Source organism: Trichomycterus rosablanca, chromosome 23 (assembly GCF_030014385.1).
Source record: "Trichomycterus rosablanca isolate fTriRos1 chromosome 23, fTriRos1.hap1, whole genome shotgun sequence".
Classification (NCBI taxonomy): Eukaryota; Metazoa; Chordata; class Actinopteri; order Siluriformes; family Trichomycteridae; genus Trichomycterus; species Trichomycterus rosablanca.
Genome location: NC_086010.1, coordinates 3,707,240 through 3,731,011, shown reverse-complemented (window position 1 = coordinate 3,731,011; position 23,772 = coordinate 3,707,240). Strand labels below are relative to the sequence as shown.

Below are 23,772 nucleotides of genomic sequence, written 5' to 3'. Positions count from 1 at the left end.
TAAATAGTGCCCTTATAAAAGAAAAACAAAACTGAAATGTACTGGTGTGTCCCAGTTATTGGCAGCAGACTGTATAAAAAAATCACTGCAATGCTGTAAAAAGAAAAAGATAGACGCCCTAAAGTGACCCTGAGAGAATCCTGACCCTGATCCAACCAAAAAATCAGTGGCACCACTTCAGGTTTGATCTCTAACACAGCTCCTGAACCCTCCTGAACCCTCCTGACCTGAAGTAACTCTCCAAGGGGGATAAAACAATTCAAGCTGTGGAAATTGAGTAGTTTTCAAAGCACGGTAGGTAAAAACAATCAAGAGTGGAATACTATCAACATCAGGGCTGTAATCACACCGCTGTCGTGTGGGCTCCATCGTCAAGCTTCGAAATGACACAGCGCGCTCCGCTCTGCACCGCGGGTGGACCGTCGTTCCCAGCAAAGCAAATTAGACGCGAGACAGAAGGATCATATTAGCCAGTCCGAGCCGATAATGAAATGAATAGAATCATTTAAGGAATGAAAATTAAGTGAGGTTATACATTCAGTTAGGTGGAATTGAGGTGAGAGAGGGGTTATGGGTGTGGGGGACGTGAGCAAAGAGAGGAAATGAAGCTGAGTGAAGCAGAGAAGAAACAAGATGATAGCGGCGTCAGTATAACCCCTCTGAACCCCGTCTACACCACCGTCGAGGGAAAAGGTCACGTGTCACTGGTTTAATATTGGATTCTTTAAAAATGTGGAGCACATTGATTTGATTTGTTTTAATATTCATGGTCAGAGTCCAAAAAAGGGTTCAGATCAACAGCAGACCAAATAAATGGGGACAGATTTACCATCATACACAAAAACACTCAAAGACAACTGACTACAAATTAGCTGACTAGAAATTAGCTCAGTGGTTAAGAAACTGGACTAGTAATCAGAAGGTTGCCTTTTCAATCCCCACCACCACTAAATTGCCACTGTTGGTCCCCTGAGCAAGGACCTTAACCCTCAAATGCTCAGATTGTATTCATTCATAACTGTAACTGGCTTTGAATACAAGTGTCCACTAAATGCCACAAATGCAAATATTTAAGTCCTCATTCATTTTCACCAACCTGCCTCATCCTTGTCAGGGTCACGGTTGCTCCGGTGCTTCCTGGAGACTCAGCATGAGGCAGAAATGCCCCAGTCAGGGTACTAATACTTCACAGTGCAACACACACACATTCACTAATAAACTTTAGATTAGGTTTTTGAGGCAAAGGACAAAACAAGGATCTCCAGGACCCCTGTTTCTGTGCCACACTCACTCTGCCAGCTGTGGCATCCTGTTGCTGCAGTTGTGTCTAAAGAGAGTGTGTAGGAACTGAGAAAACGCCAAAATGAGTATCTGGTCATGGATCTGGTTTGCATACCAGACTTGGCACAGTTTTTAAACCAGATGCCCTTCCTGACACAACCTTCCTATTTTTATCCAAGTATGGGACCAGTACTGAGAGTGCACTGACCACTTACAAGTGCACCTCCCAACAGCTTGGCTATTTCGTGCATATGCCCAACCGACCGATAGCACCATAGGACATAGGATCTCTGGATCTCAGTGATGGTGGGATAAAATACTTTACCGCTACCTCAACATGACACACACAACAAAAGCACAACATGATTTGAAATATATACGGTATGGCCAGAAGTATGTAGACAGCCCACTATTTATTAAGTGTTTCTAACCAGTGCCCTGCCCAGAGCCCTGATCTAGGCCAGTGGAACATACTTGAGATGAACTGGAATGCTGTTTGCGAGCCTGGCGACACTAATGCTCTTTTAAATGGGTACAAATTTCCACTCTGTAATGCATTGATTGTTCAATAGAAATAAAAAACCTGACTTCTGTTAAACTTTTGGGCGACATTAACTGGCTCATGGTAGCACCAATCACGGTCAGCTCCACTCTCTCTCTATTTCCTCGGCTGCTCCCGTTAGGGGTCGCTGGCGGATCGTGATCCACATTATTGATTTGGCACAGTTTTTACGCCGGATGCCCTTCCTGACACGACCCTCCCTATTTATCCGGGCTTGGGACCAGCACTACAATGCACTGGTCTATGCATCCTAGCGGCCAGGTACCTATAGGACAATTCAGTGTCTCCAATTAGCCTGGCTGCATGTTTTTGGACTCTGGGAGAAAACCGGAGCACCCAGAGGAAACCCAGGCAGACACGGGGAGAACATGCAAACTCCGCACAGAAAGGACCCGGACCGCTCCACCTGGGGATCGAACCCAGGACCTTCTTGCTGTGAGGCAACAGTGCTACCCACTTAGCCACCGTGCCAGCTACCACTGATTTACAGAAAACAGAGAACATGCTGAATTGAAGTTAAAATGGGGACATTTGATTGGTGGAAGTGTGCCCAACAGTGACAACCTGGCAGTGGTTGGGCTTGAACCACCAACCTTTAAATTACTGGTCTGGTACCTAAACTGCTGAGCTACCGGAGTGAATGATGAACCATCCGTACGCGCATGGATTTTGATTAATGGTTTTTCACTTGGCACAGAAATTGCTGACTTAGTGGTAAAAATGCTTTACATCATTTTCATTGGCGAACAGAAATGATTTCGATCATCAGATCCTGGACTCTCCTCACTTCTCCTCATACCAGATCTGATACACTGACTGTCAATTGTACAGACATTAGTATGATCAATGAGAAGTCCCAGTGCCCTTGCTATAGAGTAACGGTGAGACAGATCGCTAAGCTCAGTGTGGATCTGGAGTTTAGATTTTGGGAGGGTTTACTACAGGGTGACATAAAGCTCGGCAAAATGTATCTGGTCAAACGTATGAAGACTCTCATACTGATTTTTAAATGAAGGTGCTAAAGCCACACCCACTGCTGAAGGGTTTATACAATCAATTACATAAAACAAGTTTGGGGAAGCCAATTTCCTGTACCAGCAAAATCCTGTGCAAAAAGAAGTAAAAAAAAAACTGTTTTATGAGTTTGGTGCAGAGGAACTCCAGAGGCCTGCACACAGAACATCAACATCAGTGCCTGACCAAACAAAGATCCAGTGTAGGCATGGCTGACCGGGCCAGTGGGGCCAGCGCCCAGGGGCCCTTGAGGTCAGGGGGCCCCAGGGGGGCCCTGGCCCAAAACATTTTGCGATGCCTATCAACATTTATGATACAATATATTTTTATTTACGAGGGCCCTCCATTTTAAGAATCCTCTGACTATTAGGGACTTTGACCCCAGGGCCTCTTGGGGGCCCTAGCCATGCTTTTGGGCCCTAGCCATGCTTTTGGGCCCCTTATGAAAATGGATGAGGCGTTGTGGCACTGCTCTGACTTCGACTTCTGGCTATTAGGGGTCCTAGGAAAGAGGGGGGCATATTTTTAGAGGGCCCTGGTTATGAGAGCCCCTTCGACTGTGCCTATCACAAATTGTGAAGGGGAGCGTTCATTCTCCAAACTGGCTCGTATTAAGAATGAACTCAGGATTAGAACTCTTTGCCCAGGGGCCCAGACTATCCTTAATCCGTCCTTGAGTGTAGGCTGTGTGTTTATTACACAGTACTGTACTTACTGCTGTAGTTGAGATTGAATCCCTCGGCCGTGTCCGCTTGATCAGAGTAGAATTCCAGCCACAGGTGGTTAGAGGTGCTGCTCAGCGTGACTCCAAGCATGGAGGAACTGGAGAACGCTCCAATAACATCAGCCGTGTTATCTGGTCCGTCATAAACCTGAGGAACAGGAGACAGAAACTATTATATTATAAATTATAACAGCAGGCAGTTCTAACCACTGCGATGTGATTGTTTAAAAATGTTTTACTTGTGCTGTTATATCTGATGGTAGCATGTATTTTCATAACTTTTTTACACACACCGTACCTGTATTGTGCTGCTGAACACTGTGCATAATGATAACAGTTCTATCAGCCTCAACAAAGACTAAACCACAAATAATCATCGGACTGGACAGTATAAGCTACTCGTCGTTTATTTAGACAGAATAATATATTTAATAATTGTTATAAAAAATGCTTTATTAATAATAATAATATAAATAATTACTTATTATTAATACATCTATTATTTATATCAATATTATTATTATCATTAATATTATTATTATTTTATTAAAATACATTTTATTATTATTATTATTATCATTAATATTATTATTATTTTATTAAAATATATTGTTTTATTATTATTATTATTATTATTATCATTAATATAATTATTATTTTAATAAAATATATTGTTTTATTATTATTATTATTATTACTAATATTATTACTATTGTTATTATTAATAATTGCTTTATTATAATTATTAATAATATACATAATAGTAATTACTATTATTATTATTTCGATAAAATATTGTTTTGTTATTTTTATTATTATTATTATTATTGTTATAATAATTATTATTTCTATTGTTAATATAATTAATTGCTTTATTATTATTATTCTTAATAATAATAATTATAAAAATAATAACAACATAAATAAAATATTTATTATTATCATTACTATTATTATTATTTTAATAAAATATTGTTTTATTATTATTATTGTTATTATTATTATTATATTGTTATTATTATTATAATAATTATTATTATTACTGTTGTTAATATAAATAATTGCTTCATTATTATTATTATTATTAATTATTATTATTGAAATAATAATAATAGCATAAATAAAGGATTTATTATTATTACTATTATTATTATTATTATAATTATTATTAATAATAAAAATAATCTGTTTGGAAGAGTTGGTTCCTACAAAGCTAAAAATGCTGACAGAAATGCTATAAAGAAGGGGATGAACATGCTACACTTCTTTTATTCCTCTACCACATGTTGGCATCTCGAACAGCTGTGTGCAGCACCGTCATTTATTTTTCTCTAAGGAACTTTCATAAATAATGCATAGATAAAAACATCCCAAATGTAATATTCAGAAAGAGAGACTACGGATCGCTAGCTGTTCTCAGACTCGTCCGCTTACCTTCAGCACGTCACCTTGAGCCAGACGGAAGCTGCTGGCTGTGACGTTGATGCCTTTTCCCGTCTGAACTTGAATGTTATAAATGCACTCGTGATTGTTCCCGTAATTCATGGGGTAGTTCGGAGACAGCAGGACGCCTCTGTTCTGGGAAACCGTCGATCCACATTCAGCTACGAAAGACAGACGGATCAATTTGTTGTCAGATGAGCAAACCATAAAAAATGGTAATATGGGCGTGTATGTGGAGTATATAGAGGAGCATCAAAGGGAAAAATGTCTCTGACTGGAGTAAGTAACAACTGCATTAGGAAACATATTCCCTGAACAAGATACCCTATCTGACCCTGAATACGGCCTTGTCAGTCATGAGTTGCATATCAGGCACTTGACAGTTTAACAGCCCGGTCCTCAGTCCAGAATTCTAATGAACTCCCAGAAGTTCTTAGCTTCCATCCTGGCACATGCCGTGCCAACCCCAGATCAATCAAGGGCCGGACAATTTATCAGTTTCAGGCCAAAATCCAAAAATGCGGGAAAGATTAAGCACCCCGTGGACCGGTCTGAGTCACCCGTGCCCAGATGCAACTCCAAATAACGTTGTGTTCATGACGTCAGAGCGAATGAAAGCAGCTCACCACGTACCCACACACCTTGGCAGAGGGGCGCTCCACGTGCGCCGTCCGCCACCCAGGCAGGTGATGCCCTGCGGGCCCTGCAGCCGATAGCCTGGCTGGCACCAGAATGACACAGCGTCGCCCACGTTGAAGCTGCTGCCACTGTGGTCGCCAAATCGCGGCGTGCCCGGGTCCTCGCAGGGCTCCAGATCGTACTCTAAAAAATAATGGTGAGACAGACGTATAAGAATTTTGTACTATTTGTTTTGTGAATATACCATATAACATAGACTATAATAGATGCTATAAGGACATTAATTAATTATTATTTATTAACTATATGCATCCAAATATGTGGCAACAGTTTGGGAAAGGCCGTTACCCTTTTCCCCAGTATGACTGTTCCCCTGTGCACAAAGCAAGACCAATGAAGACGTGGTTTAGTTTGACAAGTTTGATGTGGAGAAACTGTACACAACCCTGTTGAAAACCACTGAGATGACTCTGAACTCTGATTACAAGTTTAACAATTGTTCTTTGGAGTGAATAGGCATAAATCCCCCTAGGCACACTCCAAAATATTAAGGAAAGGCTTCTCGAAAGCGTAAAGGCTGTCACAACCTTAAAAACAAAGTGGGGGTGCCCCTATATTTATATTTACATTTACATTTTCGGCATTTAGCAGACGCTTTTATCCAAAGCGACTTACAGTACCACGACAGTGTATTGTCTAAGCAATTGAGGGTTAAGGGCCTTGCTCAAGGGCCCAACAGTGGCAACCTGGCAGTGGGGGGGCTTGAACCAGCGACCTTTTGATTACTAGTCCAGTACCTTAACCACTAGGATACACAGCTGCCCTATATTAATAGCGTGTCCAACAAGCTCATTGTATAGTGTCCAGATACTTTTGACCACATTATACCTACTTGGTAGCGCAGAGGTCTAGTGTCCTCTACCACCGTTAAGACCTCGTAGCGAATCTCCGTGGTACTACCGGTCGGTCAGGCACTTTACAAACACAACTGGCCACGTCTGAGGGCCGAATGGCCAAATGGGAGGTCACTTTGCCTACCGTCTGGTTAAGACATCAAAACATAGATGTATTTTATGCAAAAAAGATGACATCTGTGCTTTAATGCTTTCAAGTTTATGTCAACAGTTTATGGAAGGTCTTTTCCTGTTCCAGTATGATTGTGTCCCTGTTCACAAAGCAAGCTCTATAAAGACATGAACAAAAGATCCAGTGTCCTGCACAGAGCCCTGACCTCCGGAATGAACCGGAACATCAACTGAGGTGTATATATACAAAATGCTGTCATATTTTAACTAAAGGGGCACAAATTCCCACAGACATGAGACGTCTTCTCAAAGAATGACTGTTGTTATAGCTGAAAAGTTCAGAAAGAGGTCACTCTAGTTTAATACCATTTATATTTGTAAGGAGACGTCCAACAAGCGTGTGGTCAAGTGTCCCAATACTTTTGGCCCTGCAGTGTTTATTAAATAACTGAGACAAAAATCCAGAGATGATTTGGGTGGTGATTGAGTCACACCCCATATTTAATATGATACTGATTTGACAAATCTGAAACTCAATTCTCCAAACACACATTTCAACCCATCGATGGAACGAAGCCCAGCAGAAACATAAACGGATCGAATCAGTTAACCGATCCCGTCCGACACGACGCAGCGTTTAAGGTTGGTATCAGTTGCGAGACCCGCAGAGACTCTCGGGCCGACGGTGATCCCGACACGGGTGTGTTATTGTGACGTCTGAGCGCGAGAGGAACACAGCAGTGTCGCAGGGAATTTTAAACAGCTCGGCGTCGCCGCTGTGCTGAGAGGTGATGAAGGGGGCAAAGACGAGCGCTGAGGATCTGCACCCAGCAACAGATGGGCTACAGTCAGTGACTGAACTGGTGCAGCTAATAAACTAGAGTGTCGGTGTATCGGCGTAATGAATATACAGACGCCCTGTCCTATACGCCGTGCTGTAGGAAGGTTTCAGAGAGAAGGTCAGTCAGCAACGCGCAGCACTTTGTCATAATTATCAGATAAATAGCACGAATGTGTGACACTATAGTGCTAATGTGTACAGATCTGCGCTTTTCTAAAGTCGTAATTGCAATATACACCGATCAGCCGTAACATTAAAACCACCTCCTTGTTTCTACACTCACTGTCCATTTTATCAGCTCCACTTACCATATAGAAGCACATTGAAGTTCTACAATTACTGACTGTAGTCCATCTGTTTCTCTGCATGCCTTGTTAGCCCACTTTCACCCTGTTCTTCAATGGTCAGGACCCCCACAGGACCACCACAGAGCAGGTATTATTTGGGTGGTGGATCATTCTCAGCACTGCAGTGACACTGACATGGTGGTGGTGTGTTAGTGTGTGTTGTGCTGGTATGAGTGGATCAAACACAGCAGAGCTGCTGTAGATTTTAAATACTGTGTCCACTCACTGTCCACTCTATTAGACACTCCTACCTAGTTGGTCCACCTTGTAGATGTAAAGTCAGAGACGATCGCTCATCTATTGCGGCTGTTTGAGTCGGTCATCTTCTAGACCTTCATCAGTGGTCACAGGACGCTGCCCATGGGGCGCTGTTGGCTGGATATATTTGGTTGGTGGACAATTCTCAGTCCAGCAGTGACAGTGAGGTGTTGAAAAACTCTGATCCTCTCATACCAGCACAACACACACTAACACACGTCAGTGTCACTGCAGTGCTGAGATTGATCCAACACCTAAATAATACCTGCTCTGTGGTGGTCCTGTGGGGGTCCTGACCATTGAAGAACAGCATGAAAGGGGGCTAACAAAGCATGCAGAGAAACAGATGGACTACAGTCAGTAATTGTAGAACTACAAAGTGCTTCTATATGGTAAGTGGAGCTGATAAAATGGACAGTGAGTGTAGAAACAAGGAGGTGGTTTTAATGTTATGGCTGATCGGTGTATGTGGCAACAGTTTCCATTTCCAGCAGTATGACCGCAAGATCAATAAGACCTGGTTCGGTTTGACACGTTTGATGTGATTTGTTTTATTTGATAGCGACACCCTGTTCAAACAGTCCACACATTTTTTTAAACTTGAATAATATCGAGCCAGCTTTAATTTTATCTCAAATGACCCGCAGCTCGTAGTCGTAGTTTGGACGCCCCTGCTCTAAGCTATTTGAGACACAAAGGTCAGATTTATTCCCGCACATCACTTAATTTCTGTGACAAGTTGGTTTTTGTCTAATCCTGACCGATTTATTTTTCCATTATTTACCGTTAAAAACTCAACCGTGCGCCGCGTACCAAACACCGCCAGGCAGAACCGCGACGTCAGAGCAAACTGCAAACCATGAAAAATGAAAGTCACCGTCCGCGTCCTCCCGACTGAAATTACCCACATTATGCGCCGCCGTCGATGCCATCAATATTTAACAGCAGCGAAAGGTCAACGACGGCCTTCAGTCAGACGATCTATATCACGCTCCAACATAAACCGACGCCATGCAGGATTTCCTGATTATTCATGAACGCGGCTGGTTAATTACTGTACAGTCGCTCGTGTCTCGCCGGCCTGTACGGCTGCCTGCACACCAACACTGATCATCTGCGCACTTTCTGAATGTCCTTTAAAAGTACACTCGTACCCTAAAGCCTCCACGTTCCAAATCATTCAGAGGCGACTAGCAGTAAAAGTAGAACTGTGTGGCCAAAAGTATTCAGACACCTGACCATGAGCTTGTCGGACGTCCCAATGGTATTAAAACAGAGTGACCTCTGTGTGATCGTTTAAGCTAGAACAACAGCCACTCTTCTCATAAGGAAGGCATTTTAGAAGGCTTTAAAGCTTGTCTGTAGGAATTTGTGCCCAGTCATTTGTACGGCTGGGCACTCATGCTGGTCAAGAAAGCTGTTTAGTGAGGCTGAGGTCAGGACTCTTTATAGAGCTTGCTTTGTCCACAGGGACACAGTCATGCTTGAACAGTAAAGTTCCTTCCCTAAACTGTTGCTGCAAAGTCTGAAGCATCTAATTTCCTTTATTTAATTAATTTATTACACATGTATGCAACTTTGAAGCTTGTCTGTGGGAATTTGTGCCCAGTCAGTGAAAAAGATGACAGTATGTGTATGGCTGGGCATTCATGTTGGTCCAGAAAGCTGTTCAGTGAGAAGGGAATTATAAGGGCTGTCCCAATACTTTTGTCCATAAAGTGTATGTCTATGTCACATTAAAAAGGATGAAAGTTCTGTACCTCTAAGCATAAAGCAAGATCCATAATATTTGGCCTGTACAGAAGCAGTTTTGGGACGAATTGAAACCTCTTCTTGTCCAGCATCAGCCTGACCTCACAAATGCTCCTTTGACTTATTTAAGCACACATTTCAACATATCCACTCGAAAAATCAAATTCAAAATCATCCAAGAGGATGGCACATGGGTAGCACTGTCGCCTCACAGCAAGAAGATCCTGGGTTCAAATCCCAGGTGGAATGGTATGGTTCCTTTATGTGTGGAGTTTGCAGGTTCTCCGTGTCTGTGTGGGTTTTCCTCCGAGAGCTTTGGGAGGCTCAACAGGACCTCCATCCTCCTTAGGTGATCGAGAGGATAGAAAATCCTAGAAGAGTCGATGCTGTCCTTTAATTCAAAATCATCCTGAAGGACGGACGGCACTGCTGCCTCACAGCAAGAAGGTCCTGGGTTCGATTCCCAGGTGGAACGTTATGGTTCCTTACTGTGTGGGGTTTGCATGTTCTCCCTGTGTCTGTGTGGGTTTCCTCCAGGAGGCTCAATAGGACCTCCATCCTCCTTAGTGATCGAGAGGATAGAAGATCCTAGAAGAGTTGATGTTGTCCTTTAAGGTCAGGGTTTTTGAATAGGCAGTCCAGATTATGGTCACATGTCCATATACTTTCTGCCATACAGTGTACCTCAAAACCTTCACTTTATTCAAACCCTCTGTTAGTGATTTTTTTACTGAAAGCCGAATGTTTTATCAGCTCTTTCAGCAGGAAGCATTAGCATAATCCACTCTAGATCAGTAGCTTTTGAAAACCCCTCGGTCTAAAGCCTATCAGGCAGCGGTTCAGTCACAAATCCCAACCCCAGATCTCGTATCCAGTACGGCCGGTGGCACGTGCGGCTGATAAATCCCCCGTCAGAATCAGCAGTGGACGGTCGGCTCAGGCTGTTGCACAGCGATTACGTGTTATCGTGCACCACGTTCGAGGTGTTCTAAAGCGGGCGCAGTGGCTTATAGCTGGAGGTCCGAGCGTGTAGGCAGGAGCAAACAGTCGAAGGTACAAGCGGACGAGTGAATGTAGCTGAAACCGTGCAGTAAGTGTGACTGTTTCACGGAAAAATATAGATGAATACTGGGAGATTACTCGCCGACTGTCAAGGATCACATGGTTTCATAAAAATGTAGGATTTATGTTAATATTAACGTTCCCAGCACGGACGCTTGGGTGGCACAGAGGTTTAAAAAGCAGTATGCTAACCCACTACTGCAGAGATTTCCTTTATATAATTGATTTATTACACCTGTTAGCAGTTGCTACTCACTAGCTCACTGTAAACACAAGCTCTCTGAATATATAGAGGATAAAGCAAGCAGAACAAGGGAGTCTGGGAAATGTAGTCAGTGTTACATCACAGGGTCTGTACTGAACATTTACTTTTGAGTGTATAATTAATCACACAAATATTATGTCGTTATTATAATTATAATTAAACCACATTAATGCACTACATGGACCAAAATGTATCTGGACATTTGACTGATGCCCGCTGCCCTGTACTGCCCACACACATCCCCTCTGTCTGTCTCTCACCTGAGAAGGAGATGTTAAAGCCGTGAAAGGAAATGGAGAAGTCAGAGATGAAGCGCAGCTGAGCCCTGAAGTTGCCGTACAGGCCGGCGTTGAGGTCCAGGGGTCTCTGAGAGCCCGTGAGGCGAGCCATAGGCTGAGCGAAGCTGCCATTTTCCGTCACCAGCAGGTAATCATGGTGGTCCTCCAGGTGGAAAGCGTGAAATGTGAACTGAACGCCTGAGTGGAAATGAGGGTCAGATGATCAGATATTTCATTCTATGGAGAGGAAAAAGTAGCACAGGGCAGCCGAAAAAACAGGCTGGAAATAAACTCGGTCTTTTATTATAGACCGGACACAATTAAAGGGAAGATCTTTGATGTTTAAGGACGTTCATACTAGTTTGCCATGTACCAAAAATGCCCACTGTACAGGGGAGAACGAAATGGCAGCATAGAACCAAAATTTATTTTAAATTAAGCTACAGAAATGATTTAAACAAATCTTTTCTCCCAATCTAGTCATATCCAGTCACCCTGTTATATTTCTCCTCACACAGACGCCCCCTCCAACTTGCGTGTAGTTCCCAACCGCTTCTTTTCACCTGCATGAGGCGAGTTCAGGTTCACACAGGGATCAGTTTCGAGTACAGAGAGTCACACACTGATCTTCATTATTCCCCATCTCTGTGCAGACACCATGGACCAGCCAGCAGAGGTCGCAACTGCAGCAGAGACCAGCAAACCCTCCGGCCCTCAAACCCGGCGTACGTCAGCCAATCGTGTCTGCGTGTGGGCACAGTCCGGACCTACAGCCATCTGCAGCGTGGGAGCCATCCTCCTTTCCTTCAAGCGACTGAAAGCGGGTGTGACATGTCCTCCTGTAAGTGTCCTGGCTAATTGTATGTCTCAGAGAAAGCACATGTCAGCTTTACCTTCCCGAATTGGTGGCTGTCATGTGATTGGGAAGTGTGTGTGCCTGTGTGTGTGTAGGATGAGATAGGAAAGGTGGTTGTGCAGATAGTCTGTGGGATTTAGTCTGTGGTAATGTCTAAATAAAAGCAGAAAAGACCCACTTTGCTGGTAGTTTGTTTATTTAATAATAATTATCTGTGTGTGTGTGTGTGTGTGTGTGTTTTGGGGGGTTGGGGACGGGGTACAGATAGTCTGTGGGATTTGGCCGTGTCAAAATAAATGCTGAAAAGACTCACTGTGCTGGTATGTTTATTGAATAATAATTTTGACAGGAAGGGTTTCTAGTGTGTGTATGTGTGTATGCCTGACATGGAGGATTTGGTGTGTTTGTGTGTGTGTTTTGGGGGTTGGGGTGGGGTACAACTAGTCTGTGGGATTTGGCCATGTCAAAATAAATTCTGAAAAGACCCACTTTGCTGGTAGTATGTTTATTTAATAATCATTTTGACAAGAAGGATTTCTAGTGTGTTTATGTGTGTGTATGTGTGTGTTTGTGTGTGTTTGTGTGTGTGTGTGTGTGTGTTTGTGTGTGTGTTTGTGTGTTTGTGTGTGTGTGTGTGTGTGTGTGTTTGTGTGTGTGTGTGTGTGTGTGTGTGTGTTTGGGGGGTGGGATGGTGTACAAAGAGTCAGTGGGATTTGGCAGTGTCTAAATAAATGCCCAAAAAGACCCACTTTCCTGGTAGTATGTTTATTTAATAATCATTTTGACAAGAAGGATTTCTACTGTGTGTGTGTGTGTGTGTGTAAGTGTGTGTGTGTGTTTGGGGTGGGGTACAACTAGTCTGTGGGATTTGGCAGTGTCTAAATAAATGCTGAAAAGACCCACTTTCCTGGTAGTATGTTTTTTTGATGTTAAATACCTGACAAGAAGGATTTGGTGTGTGGGTGTGTGTGTGTGTGTCTGTGTGTGTGTGTGTGTGTGTGTGTACCTTTGCCGTGAGAAACCTCAATGGTCCATGTACAGTTTAATGAGTTGGGGTAAAGCTCTGGAAACCCAGGAGACAGGATGACGCCGTCAGGTCCTTTCACATCGCCGCCACACAAAGCTGTGCACACACACACACACACACACACACACACACACACAGTGGAGGTGCTGAATCTTGACATCTCATACAGCACTGGAATTAAAATGAGGTGAGCAGCAGAGCAGCAGAATCGGTTTCATGCTTTTTTCTCCAGGCTGGGATGCAAAAGTATTCAGACACCTGACCTCTATGTGATCTTTTCAATAAGAATTTCATGTATGTCTGTGGGAATTTGTGCCCAGTCAGTTAAAACATGACAGCATTTGTATGGCTGGGCACTGATGTTGGTTAAGAAAGCCTCAGTTGATGTTTCGGTTCATTCCAGAGCTCTTCAGTGGGGCTGAGGCCGAGCTTTTCTTTATGTCTTTATAGATCTAGTTTTGTGTAAGGAAAAGGCCTTCCCTAAACTGTTACAGAATGCCTGTATTTGTCATATATACATATACAGGTCTACAGTACAGTACAGTAGAATGAAATTCTTTTTCCGTGTATCCCAGCTTGTTTGGAAGCTTGCGCCCCTAGAGCCGAGAGGGTTAAGGGCCTTGCTCAGGGGTCCAACAGTGGCTGTATGGCAGCGCTGGGATTAGAACTCTCAACCTTTCGATTGATAGCTCAAAGCTCCAGCCACAAGGCTACCACCGTCCCTACTGCAAAGGCATTTAATAGGGCAGGCTTGGTGGGTAGCACTGTCACCTCACAGCAAGAAGGTCATGGGTTCGAATCCCAGGTGTTGCGGGCTGGGACCTTTCTGTGTGAAGTTTGCATGTTCTCCCCATGTCTGCGTGGGTTTCCTCACACAGTCCAAAGACATGCAAGTGAGGCGAACTGGAGATACAAAACTGTCCATGACTGTGTTTGATATTAATTAAACTGGAACTGATGAATCTTGTGTAACCAGTAACTACCTGTCCTGGTATGAATGTAACCAAAGTAAGTAAAATATGACGTTTAAATTGAAATAAATTAATACATTTCCTTTATATAACTGATTTATTACACTTGTTAGCAATTGTTGTGGCTGAAACACATAATTTCTATGATTAAAAGGAAGGGGGAGTCCGAATACTTTTGTCCAACAGCTCAGCACCTCGGCACGAACACGGAGCCGCTCATGCTCGTTCACATTCATGTTAACAACATACGAAGCACTTCTACTATTCCTACACGCTCCTGAGTGCCAGAAATAATAAACGAACATCAGCAGAATGCTGCAGGCAAGCGTGGCTCAGCCCCCAACTCCCCCACCCCCTCCGGTGCGAATACACTCTCGCCAAAATATTACCGCCCATATTTTATTCATACATAATTACAAGCAGTCATTAAAGCTGAACGAGCCGGGTATCTCTGCGACAGGGGCTGCTTAGGGAACCAGCCAGCGCTGCCAGGTTTAATGTATGGACTCGCTCCGACGCGCCTGGAGCCGGAAATGAGACGAGGCTCATTCTGACACGCCGCGCATGAGAGACGCGATGAGTGCGGACACTCGGATAGTCAAAAAAAACATCAACAACAGCATTTAGGCAGAAGCGGGAGCCGAGACTGAAGGAGGAATCAGACCGAAACCATCGAGACGTTTTAATAAGCACTGTTGAGCCGATTGATGTGGGTAATAAGAGGACAGTACCATCACAGGTAGGCAGAGGGTGGCTCCACCAGTGGTTCCTCTCGCAAATCAGAGGCTCATCGTGACTCAGCCGGTAGCCCGGCTCGCAGGAGAAGGTCAGCACCGAGCCGATGGACAGATCCTGACCGTAACGCTCTCCTTTCACCGGTACGCCGGGATCTAGACAGGAGTGTGTGTCCAGCGTGACGCCTGGAAATAAAGAAAGAAAAAATAAAAAAGGACATTTTATTGAGTGATTCATGAAATGAACCTTGGAGAGCCTTACAAACCATTTATGTAGCTACCTGGAGTCAAAAGTTTAAATACGCTTTTAAAAAGGGCGGCATGCAGTGCAGTGAATAGAGCTGTCACCTTACAGCAGGAAGGGTCTGGGTACAACCCAGGCAACACAATGCATCTTAAACTCTTCATACAAGATGTAACATAAAGCCTCCACAAGGGGGCGTTCACATACTGGTTTATTTAATTATTATTATTTTTCCCATCGCAACCCACTTGCCTACTGACTCTGGAATCCAGGGTTCGAATCCCATGCTGTGTTATCAAGGATTTAAACACGCCCTGTAATGGGTGTGTTACTGCTGCGCCCAGTGATTCAGGGGAAACCAGAGCCACCACAACCCTAAGCGGGATAAAGGGGCGGTAAAGTTGAAGTGAAATGAATGGAGGAAATAGGGATTAAGGAGTCAAACTTACGCTCATAGAAGAGCTTGAAGCCGCTGTTGGATCGACTGCTGTCTGTAGTGAAGAGCAGGTACAGGAAGTTCCCACTGCTGAACAGGAACTGAGGAACTTGGGTCCCGTTCAGGGAAGCGATGAGCGGAGAGAGCAGGTTCGGCCCGTCGTGGATCTCCAGGAAATCGTAGTTGAGTTCAGTCTGGAATCTAACGAGACCACAAGGACACGTGCCGCCAGACTTTATTTCATTAATGAAAAGATAAACCAAAAGTATATGGACGCCCTCATAATCATAATCAGGCTTTATTGGCCACGCTGGTCAAAAAAACATAATTGTACAAATTATAACCTTATAACCATATAACCACCGCCGAGACTCAATAGTGTGTAGAAACAGCAGGAATTCAACATCTTTATTTACTAAGGAGGCTAATAAAAGGTCACATGTCTTCACAGGTACTGGTGAACATCTACCGATGCACCATTCAGAACTTGCTTATAAACCTGCAGGAGTTCCACCATCTCTAAACTGCCCAACTCATCATGGGTTTCCAAGTAAAAAACATTCTCGATCAAAGATAGTTCCGACCAAAATCATGAACTGTTAGCACTCCTACCATCAGGGAAACACTTCAGGTACATAAATAGGTTTTCACTCTGCTGTCAAGCTCATCAGCAGCTCCTGTAACTCCAACACTTCCATCAACCACCATCATGCTGTCTACGTTACTGCTGAATTAAATGCTCAATTATAGTCCATTAGCGACCTGCTCTCCACCGTACCTGCAGTTTCATAATATTCACTGCCATTCAGTCTCATTCAGGCTTTTATTTGTTCCATATAGATAGAAAGAAAGATAGAAAGAAAGATATCCTTTATTTGTCATATATACATATACAGATGTACAGTACAATGAAATTCTTTCTTCGCATATCCCAGCTGGTGTTGGAAGCTGGGGTCAGAGCGCAGGGTCAGCCAACTTACGGCGCCCCTGGAGCAGACAGGGTTAAGGGCCTTGCTCAAGGACCCAACAGTGGCTACATAGCAGAGCCTGGATTTGAACCGCCAATCTTCCGGTTGATAGCCCAAAGCCCTACCCACTAGGCTACCACTGCCTGTTATACATCCACCTCATCATTGTTCGCTCTTTATGTGCATCATTTATACGCTCGATACTTCGCTGCTTAGATGCTAACTGCATTTCATTGTCTTGGATTTAAATATGACAAATTTAAATCTGTAGAATAAATCACATGCTTCTAACTTCAGTTTGCCTTTGTGGCGATGATTTGTGGGTAAGGTTTGTTCCTGTTCCAGGTATTGCTGTTTTGCAGGTGGATTGGTTGCTTTAAGGTGCCTCTTGTTGTGGGTGAGTAAATGCACGGTGCCTTTTGGATAGATACTCAATTTAGGGTAAGTTCCGCCATGTGACCAGGGGTGCAAGAACTTTCGCATAATTACATTGTTAGCATTAAATTTTGTCCTCTATTTAATACGCTCGATAAAGCAACAGACCCCGTATCTTCCTCCTGGCACCAGAGGATTAAAATCAGGACATCAGGGATGTCAAAGCTGCTTCATCTCTCGACCAATCAGATGCTTCCTGTTACCCTTTGGACTCGAGGCTACGGGCCTCAAAAGCCCTATAGATCTCGTGTAATTTCATGGCTTCTCTCACAGGACGGGTTTCTATGCTAATGCAATAAAAGCAACCAAGCGTAACTGGATATGGATTAATACTCCTCCGCACGCACCCACTGCAGCACGCCGAACACGAAGCACAGCGGCAATAAATCCTGCTAACCAACTGTTACTCTCGAATCCAACCCTAAAATCCAACCTTAAAATCTGCCCCAGATTATTACTTATATGATCCAGATCACACAATATATTAAAACCAGTAACTGATTGATTGATTAATTGATTTTAAGCGGCTGCTGTAACCATTTCCCTCAATCAATCAAACATTACAAGCATCACACAAAAAAAAAATAATAATAATAATAAAAAATAAAAAATAAAATACTAAATACAAATAAATTAAAATAATAATAATACAATGAATAATAAAAAATAAAATACTAAATACAAATAAATTAAAATAATAATAATAAAATTAATAATACAAAATAAACCAATAAAATACTAAATACAAATAAATTAAAATAATAATACAATTAATAATAAAAAATACAAAATAAAATTATAAATACAAATACATTTAAAAAATAATAAAAATAATAATACAAAATAAACCAATACAATAATAAATACAAAAAAATTAAAATAATAATAATAAATTAATAATACAAAATAAACCAATAAAATAATCAATACAAACAAAAAAAACAATTAATAATAAAAAATACAAAAATAAATACAAACACATTTAAAAAATAATAATAATAATAATACAGAATAAACCAATACAATAATAAATACAAATAAATTAAAAATAATAATAATAAAATAAATTATACAAAATAAAAACATATAATAAATACAAATTTAAAAAAATTATTAATAATATTATTTATATATACGTATAAATGTAGTCCTGACAGCTCCTGTAAATTAACAAAAAATACATAACACTTTCGTGTGGTTTGAAATCTGCTTCTTCTGTGGACTCACCTGTCGAAATTGAGCTTGATGGAGTTTCCTGGCTCGGCTTCAATCACCCACTCACAGCTCAGAGAGTCTTTATAATAACCGGGCCACCCTGGGGAGAGGATCACCCCCACCGGGGCAGTGAAATGCCCACCGCACGGAGCTAGAGAGAGGGGATAAAAGAGAAGAAAGAGAGAATAGGAGCAAGACGGGTGGCAGGGAGAAAAGGAAAATGTATTAATATTATTTATTTGGGTTTTAATGCTGTGTTTAACACATATGTGTCATTTAAAGGCAAAATAGGTATTATGTTTCTGTCTGTTTGAGTTCATTTTATATTTTTATTTTTATGGCTGCAAGGAAAGTTAAAACTGCTCTTGTGTTGCCTTGTGTAAGAGTTTCTTTTATGGTCATTAATATAACTACTAAAAGAAACCCAAGATGAAGGCGGTTATTGAAAATGCATTACAGTTATTTTAATATGTAGGTGGAAACAAGACAAGGTGAGCATCGTGCTCTGTATTTTAAGTCTTTGGTCAGCAGCTGATCTCTTAAAGCTTCTTGTATAGATTTTAAGTTCTTTACCAATTACTGCAGCGTCAACAACATTTTGACAATTTACTGGGAACACGGTGCTTCTAACGAGCAAAAAAAATGCACACGGCTTTCCTCCACGCTTCCTAAAACTGACTAATTGGACGAGACGTTGTTTCAGCCTGGATTTAAACCGTGTGGCAAATTTGTTCACCTGAAATATAATCAAGCAAGTCGTCTGAGGTACCTTCACACTTGGGGATTAAGCCGCTCCACATCACGCCCCCCTCCTCCAGCTTGCACGTGATGGTGTCCGAGCCTTGAGTCTTTATGAAGCCTTCGTCACACACCACGGATATGGAGCTGCCGAGCTGGAAACTGTTACCGAAGCGTTTCGCGTTTAAGGGGACGCCGGGGTCTGGGCATTCGTTGTGTCCGAAAGCTGGAAATGACAAAGAAAAACACACCATGATCTTTTTATTATTCATATTAGGGCTGGGCGGTATGACAGTATATCACGGTATATCACGGTATATCATGGTACGTTTTATTTTGTGTATGATTGGGACTTTATATGTCTGTGGCTGATTCTACTGTCATAGTACATAGAATATAAACCATTTTCATTTCACCATGTATTTAATGAAGGTTTTGAGTTCTATAAGCTTTGCTCGGCCCCCAAAATGATATAATATACACTGATCAATCATAACATTAAAACCATCTCCTTGTTTCTACACTCACTGTCCATTTTTACAATTACAATCTACAATTACTGACTGTAGTCCATCTGTTTCTCTACATACTTTTTAACCTGCTTTCACCCTGTTCTTCAATGGTCAGGACCCCCACAGGACCACTACAGAGCAGGTATTATTTAGGTGGTGGATGATTCTCAGCACTGCAGTGACACTGACATGGTGGTGGTGTGTTAGTGTGTGTTGTGCTGGTATGAGTGGATCAGACACAGCAGCGCTGCTGTAGTTTTTAAACAGTGTCCACTCACTGTCCACTCTATTAGACACTCCTACCTAGTCGGTCCACCTTGTAGATGTAAAGTCAGAGACGATCGCTCATCTATTGCTGCTGTTTGAGTCGGTCATCTTCTAGACCTTCATCGGTGGTCACTGGATGCTGCCCACGGGGCGCTGTTGGCTGGATGTTTTTGGTTGGTGGACTATTCTCAGTCCAGCAGTGACAGTGAGGTCTCAGCACTGCTGTGTCTGATCCACTCATACCAGCACAACACACACTAACACCACCTAAATAATACCTGCTCTGTGGTGGTCCTGTGGGGGCCCTGACCATTGAAGAACAGCATGAAAGGGAGCTAACAAAGCATGCAGAGAAACAGATGGACTACAGTCAGTAATTGTAGAACTACAAAGTGCTTCTATATGGTAAGTGGAGCTGATAAAATGGACAGTGAGTGTAGAAACAAGGAGGTGGTTTTAATGTTATGGCTGATCAGTGTATGATGGAATCAGTACACTAGAAGATCAGTGTATCCACTCACTGCTATAGGAGATGTTGAAACCCCTGCCGGACATGGAGTGGTCAGCCTGGAACTCCAGCTGCAGGACGTTGGAGTTGCTGGTGAGATGCGAGGGCACCTCGGCGCCCGTGAAGCGCCCCAGCATCTCGCCGTCCCGGACCGTCAGGAAGTCGTACGGCGGCTCCAGGTCGAAGTCGTTGAAGGCTAGGTGAATGCGGCTGCCCGGCTCGGCGATGATCAGCCACACGCAGTTCAGGTTGTTGCCGTAGCCTTCTGGGTAATCCGGGGAGAGGACCGTCCCTGAGGCCGCCGTGAAGTTGGACAGGCACGGGACTGGAGAAGAAAACGGGAGGTGGAATGATGAACGAGATGAACGGATTTAGGAATGGAGCCAGAGCACTGCTTTTGCTGTTCAGGATTCAGAGTCAGGACTTGCTGACTTACAGTACAGTGACAGTATACAGTCTGAGAAATTGAGGGTTAAGGGCCTTGCTCAGGGGCCCAACAGTGGCAACCTGCCAGCGGTGGGGCTTGAACCTCTATCCTTCCGATTGCTGGTCAAGTACCTTAACCACTAGGCTACAACTGCCCTATAACAGTTTATGCTAACTGCTAGCTACTACCACAGGGCTAACTACTGCTACCTAGCACAGGACTAACTAATGCTAACTAGCACAGAGCTAACTAGCACAGTGCTAACTAATGCTAAGCAGCACAGGGCTACTAGTACAAGGCTAACTAGCACAAGGCTAAACCATGCTAACTACTAGCACAGGGTTAACTAATCCTAACTTGCACAGGGCTCAATAGCACAGGGCTAACTAATGCTAACTAGCACAGGGCTAACTAACACAAGGCTAACTAATGCTAACTACAAGCACAGGGATAAATAATCCTAACTTGCCCAGGGCTAATTATCACAGGGCTAACTAATGCTTACCAGAACAAGGCTAACTAGCACAAGGCTGACTAATCCTAACTTGCACAGAGCTAACTAGCTTATGGCTATCTAATGGTAACTACTATAACAGGCCCAACTAATGCTAACTAGCACAGGGCTAACTAAAGCTAACTAGCACAGGGCTAACTAAAGCAAACAATTAGCACAGGAATACCAGGCATAGAGCTAGTACAAGGCTAACTAGCACAGGGCTAACTAATCCTGACTTGCACAGGGCTAAATAGTACATGGCTAACTAATGCTAACTAGCACAGTGCTCATTATCACAGGGCTAACTAATGTTTACCAGAACAAGGCTAACTAGCACAGGGCTGACTAATCCTAACTTGCACAGAGCTAACTAGCACATGGCTATCTAATGGTAACTACTATAACAGGCCCAACTAATGCTAACTAGCACAGGGCTAACTAAAGCAAACAATTAGCACAGGAATACCAGGCATAGAGCTAGTACAAGGCTAACTAGCACAGGGCTAACTAATCCTGACTTGCACAGGGCTAAATAGCACGTGGCTAACTAATGCTATCTAGCACTGGGCTAACTAATGCTAATGATTAGCACAGGGCTAACTAGCACATGGCTATCTAATCCTAACTACTAGCACAGGATTAACAAGCACAGGGTTTCCTAATGCTAACTACTAGAACAGAGCAGTGGTAGCTTAGAGTTTAAGGTACTAGACTAGTAATCAGAAGGCTGCCAGTTCAAGCCCTTCCACTGCCAATTTGCCGCTGTTGGGCCTCCTGAGCAAAGTCCTTAACACGCAACTGCTCGAACTGTATTTACTCATATACACCAATCAGGCATAACATTATGACCACCTTTCTAATATTGTGTTGGTCCCCCATACGCATCAAACTGTGCTGCTCTGTGTATTCTGACGCCGTTCTATCAGAACCAGCATGAACGTCTTCAGCAGTTTGAGCTGCAGTAGCTCGTCTGTTGGCTCGGACCACACGGGCATCAATGAGCCTTGGCCGCCCATGACCCTGTCGCCGGTTTACCACTGTTCCATCCTTGGACCACTTTTGATAGATACTGACCACTGCAGACCGGGACACACCCCACAACAGCTGCAGTTTTGGAGATCCTTGTAAAATCCTCACACTCGCCCATTTTTCCTGCTTCTAACATCAACTCTGAGGATAAAATGTTCATTTGCTGCTTAATATATCCCCCCCACTAACAGGTGCCGTGATGAAGAGATAATCAGTGTTATTCACTTCACCTGTCAGTGGTCATAATGTTATGCCTAGTCGGTGTAAGTCACTTATTCGTAAGTTGTAGAATAAGATTGTCTGTTAAATGCCACAAATGTAAATGTAAACATAACAGTTAGTATTAGCTGTTATTTCTTTCCATGTTTCTGCTCACCGTCTCGGGTTTGTGAGGGTTTTATTTCTTTTAAGCCTGAGCTGCAAATGCCAAGTGAATTAATAAAGCAGAAAATAAGAGAGAAGAAATACCAGAATAAAACGTGAGCTCCTGGAGATCAGCTGGAGAAACGTGAGGTCCTGGAGACTGATAACAGCTTTTTAAGGTTTTTTTGTTAATAACGGAACATCGTGTGAAGATTTTTATTTTTTTGTGCAGTTCTGCTCGAGCTGGTGAGATTTTAAGAACACTGAAATGCTTCTCTGAGCTCGGAACATTTCATGCCCTCACTAATGTACCAACATTCTTTATTTGGAGTATGTGAATATGCCCGGGTATTTCTGGCGCCGCCGGTTTCTTTATCTTCACTTCTTTCACTGTCTGAAATATCTGAACCCAGAAATATCCGAGACTCGTTTCCTTTAGATCTCAGTATGTTAATGTACCTGAAAAGAAAAGAAGGTCTCCTGTGAACCCCTGAAGAACCAGACCAGCCCACCATCATGACTGGCTCTGTCTGAGAGTTTGTGGTCGAAGCCCTGTGATGGACTGGCACCATGTTTAGGATGTTTAGTTTCTGTCTTACGTTGTGTGTTTACCAACGGAAACGGACCCACTACGACCCTGACCATGATAAAAAAGTTGATCATCAAATCCACTCTAAAAGCGTCCACATATACACCGATCAGCCATAACTTTAAAACCACCTCCTTGTTTCTACACTCACTGCCCATTTTATCATATAGAAGCACTTTGTAGTTCTACAATTACTGACTGTAGTCCATCTGTTACTCTACATGTTTTTTTAACTTCCTTTCATGCTGTTCTTCAATGGTCAGGACCCCCACAGGACCACCACAGAGCAGGTATTATGAGGTATTAGGAGTTTTTAAATACCGTGTCCACTCACTGTCCACTCTATTAGACACTCCAACCTAGTTGGTCCACCTTGTAGATGTTAAGTCAGAGACGATCGCTCATCTATTGCTGCTGTGTGAGTTGGTCATCTTCTAGACCTTCATCAGTGGTCGCAGGACGCTGA

The 23,772-nt window shown here is 42.9% G+C and overlaps 1 protein-coding gene across 1 annotated transcript in view; it reads right to left on the bottom strand.

The window, feature by feature from the left end:
* Positions 1 to 23,772, bottom strand: part of csmd3a (CUB and Sushi multiple domains 3a) — a 323,290-nt gene that overhangs the window by 175,829 nt on the left and 123,689 nt on the right. The window contains exons 14-23 of the mRNA XM_062985995.1: positions 20,416 to 20,727; positions 19,147 to 19,341; positions 18,390 to 18,528; positions 15,773 to 15,960; positions 15,077 to 15,265; positions 13,354 to 13,470; positions 11,474 to 11,689; positions 5,658 to 5,846; positions 5,016 to 5,185; positions 3,573 to 3,729 (exon numbers count right to left, since the gene is read on the bottom strand). Of these exons, the coding sequence (XP_062842065.1) occupies positions 3,573 to 3,729; positions 5,016 to 5,185; positions 5,658 to 5,846; positions 11,474 to 11,689; positions 13,354 to 13,470; positions 15,077 to 15,265; positions 15,773 to 15,960; positions 18,390 to 18,528; positions 19,147 to 19,341; positions 20,416 to 20,727 (1,872 nt within the window). The remainder of the gene's footprint in view (positions 1 to 3,572; positions 3,730 to 5,015; positions 5,186 to 5,657; positions 5,847 to 11,473; positions 11,690 to 13,353; positions 13,471 to 15,076; positions 15,266 to 15,772; positions 15,961 to 18,389; positions 18,529 to 19,146; positions 19,342 to 20,415; positions 20,728 to 23,772) is intronic.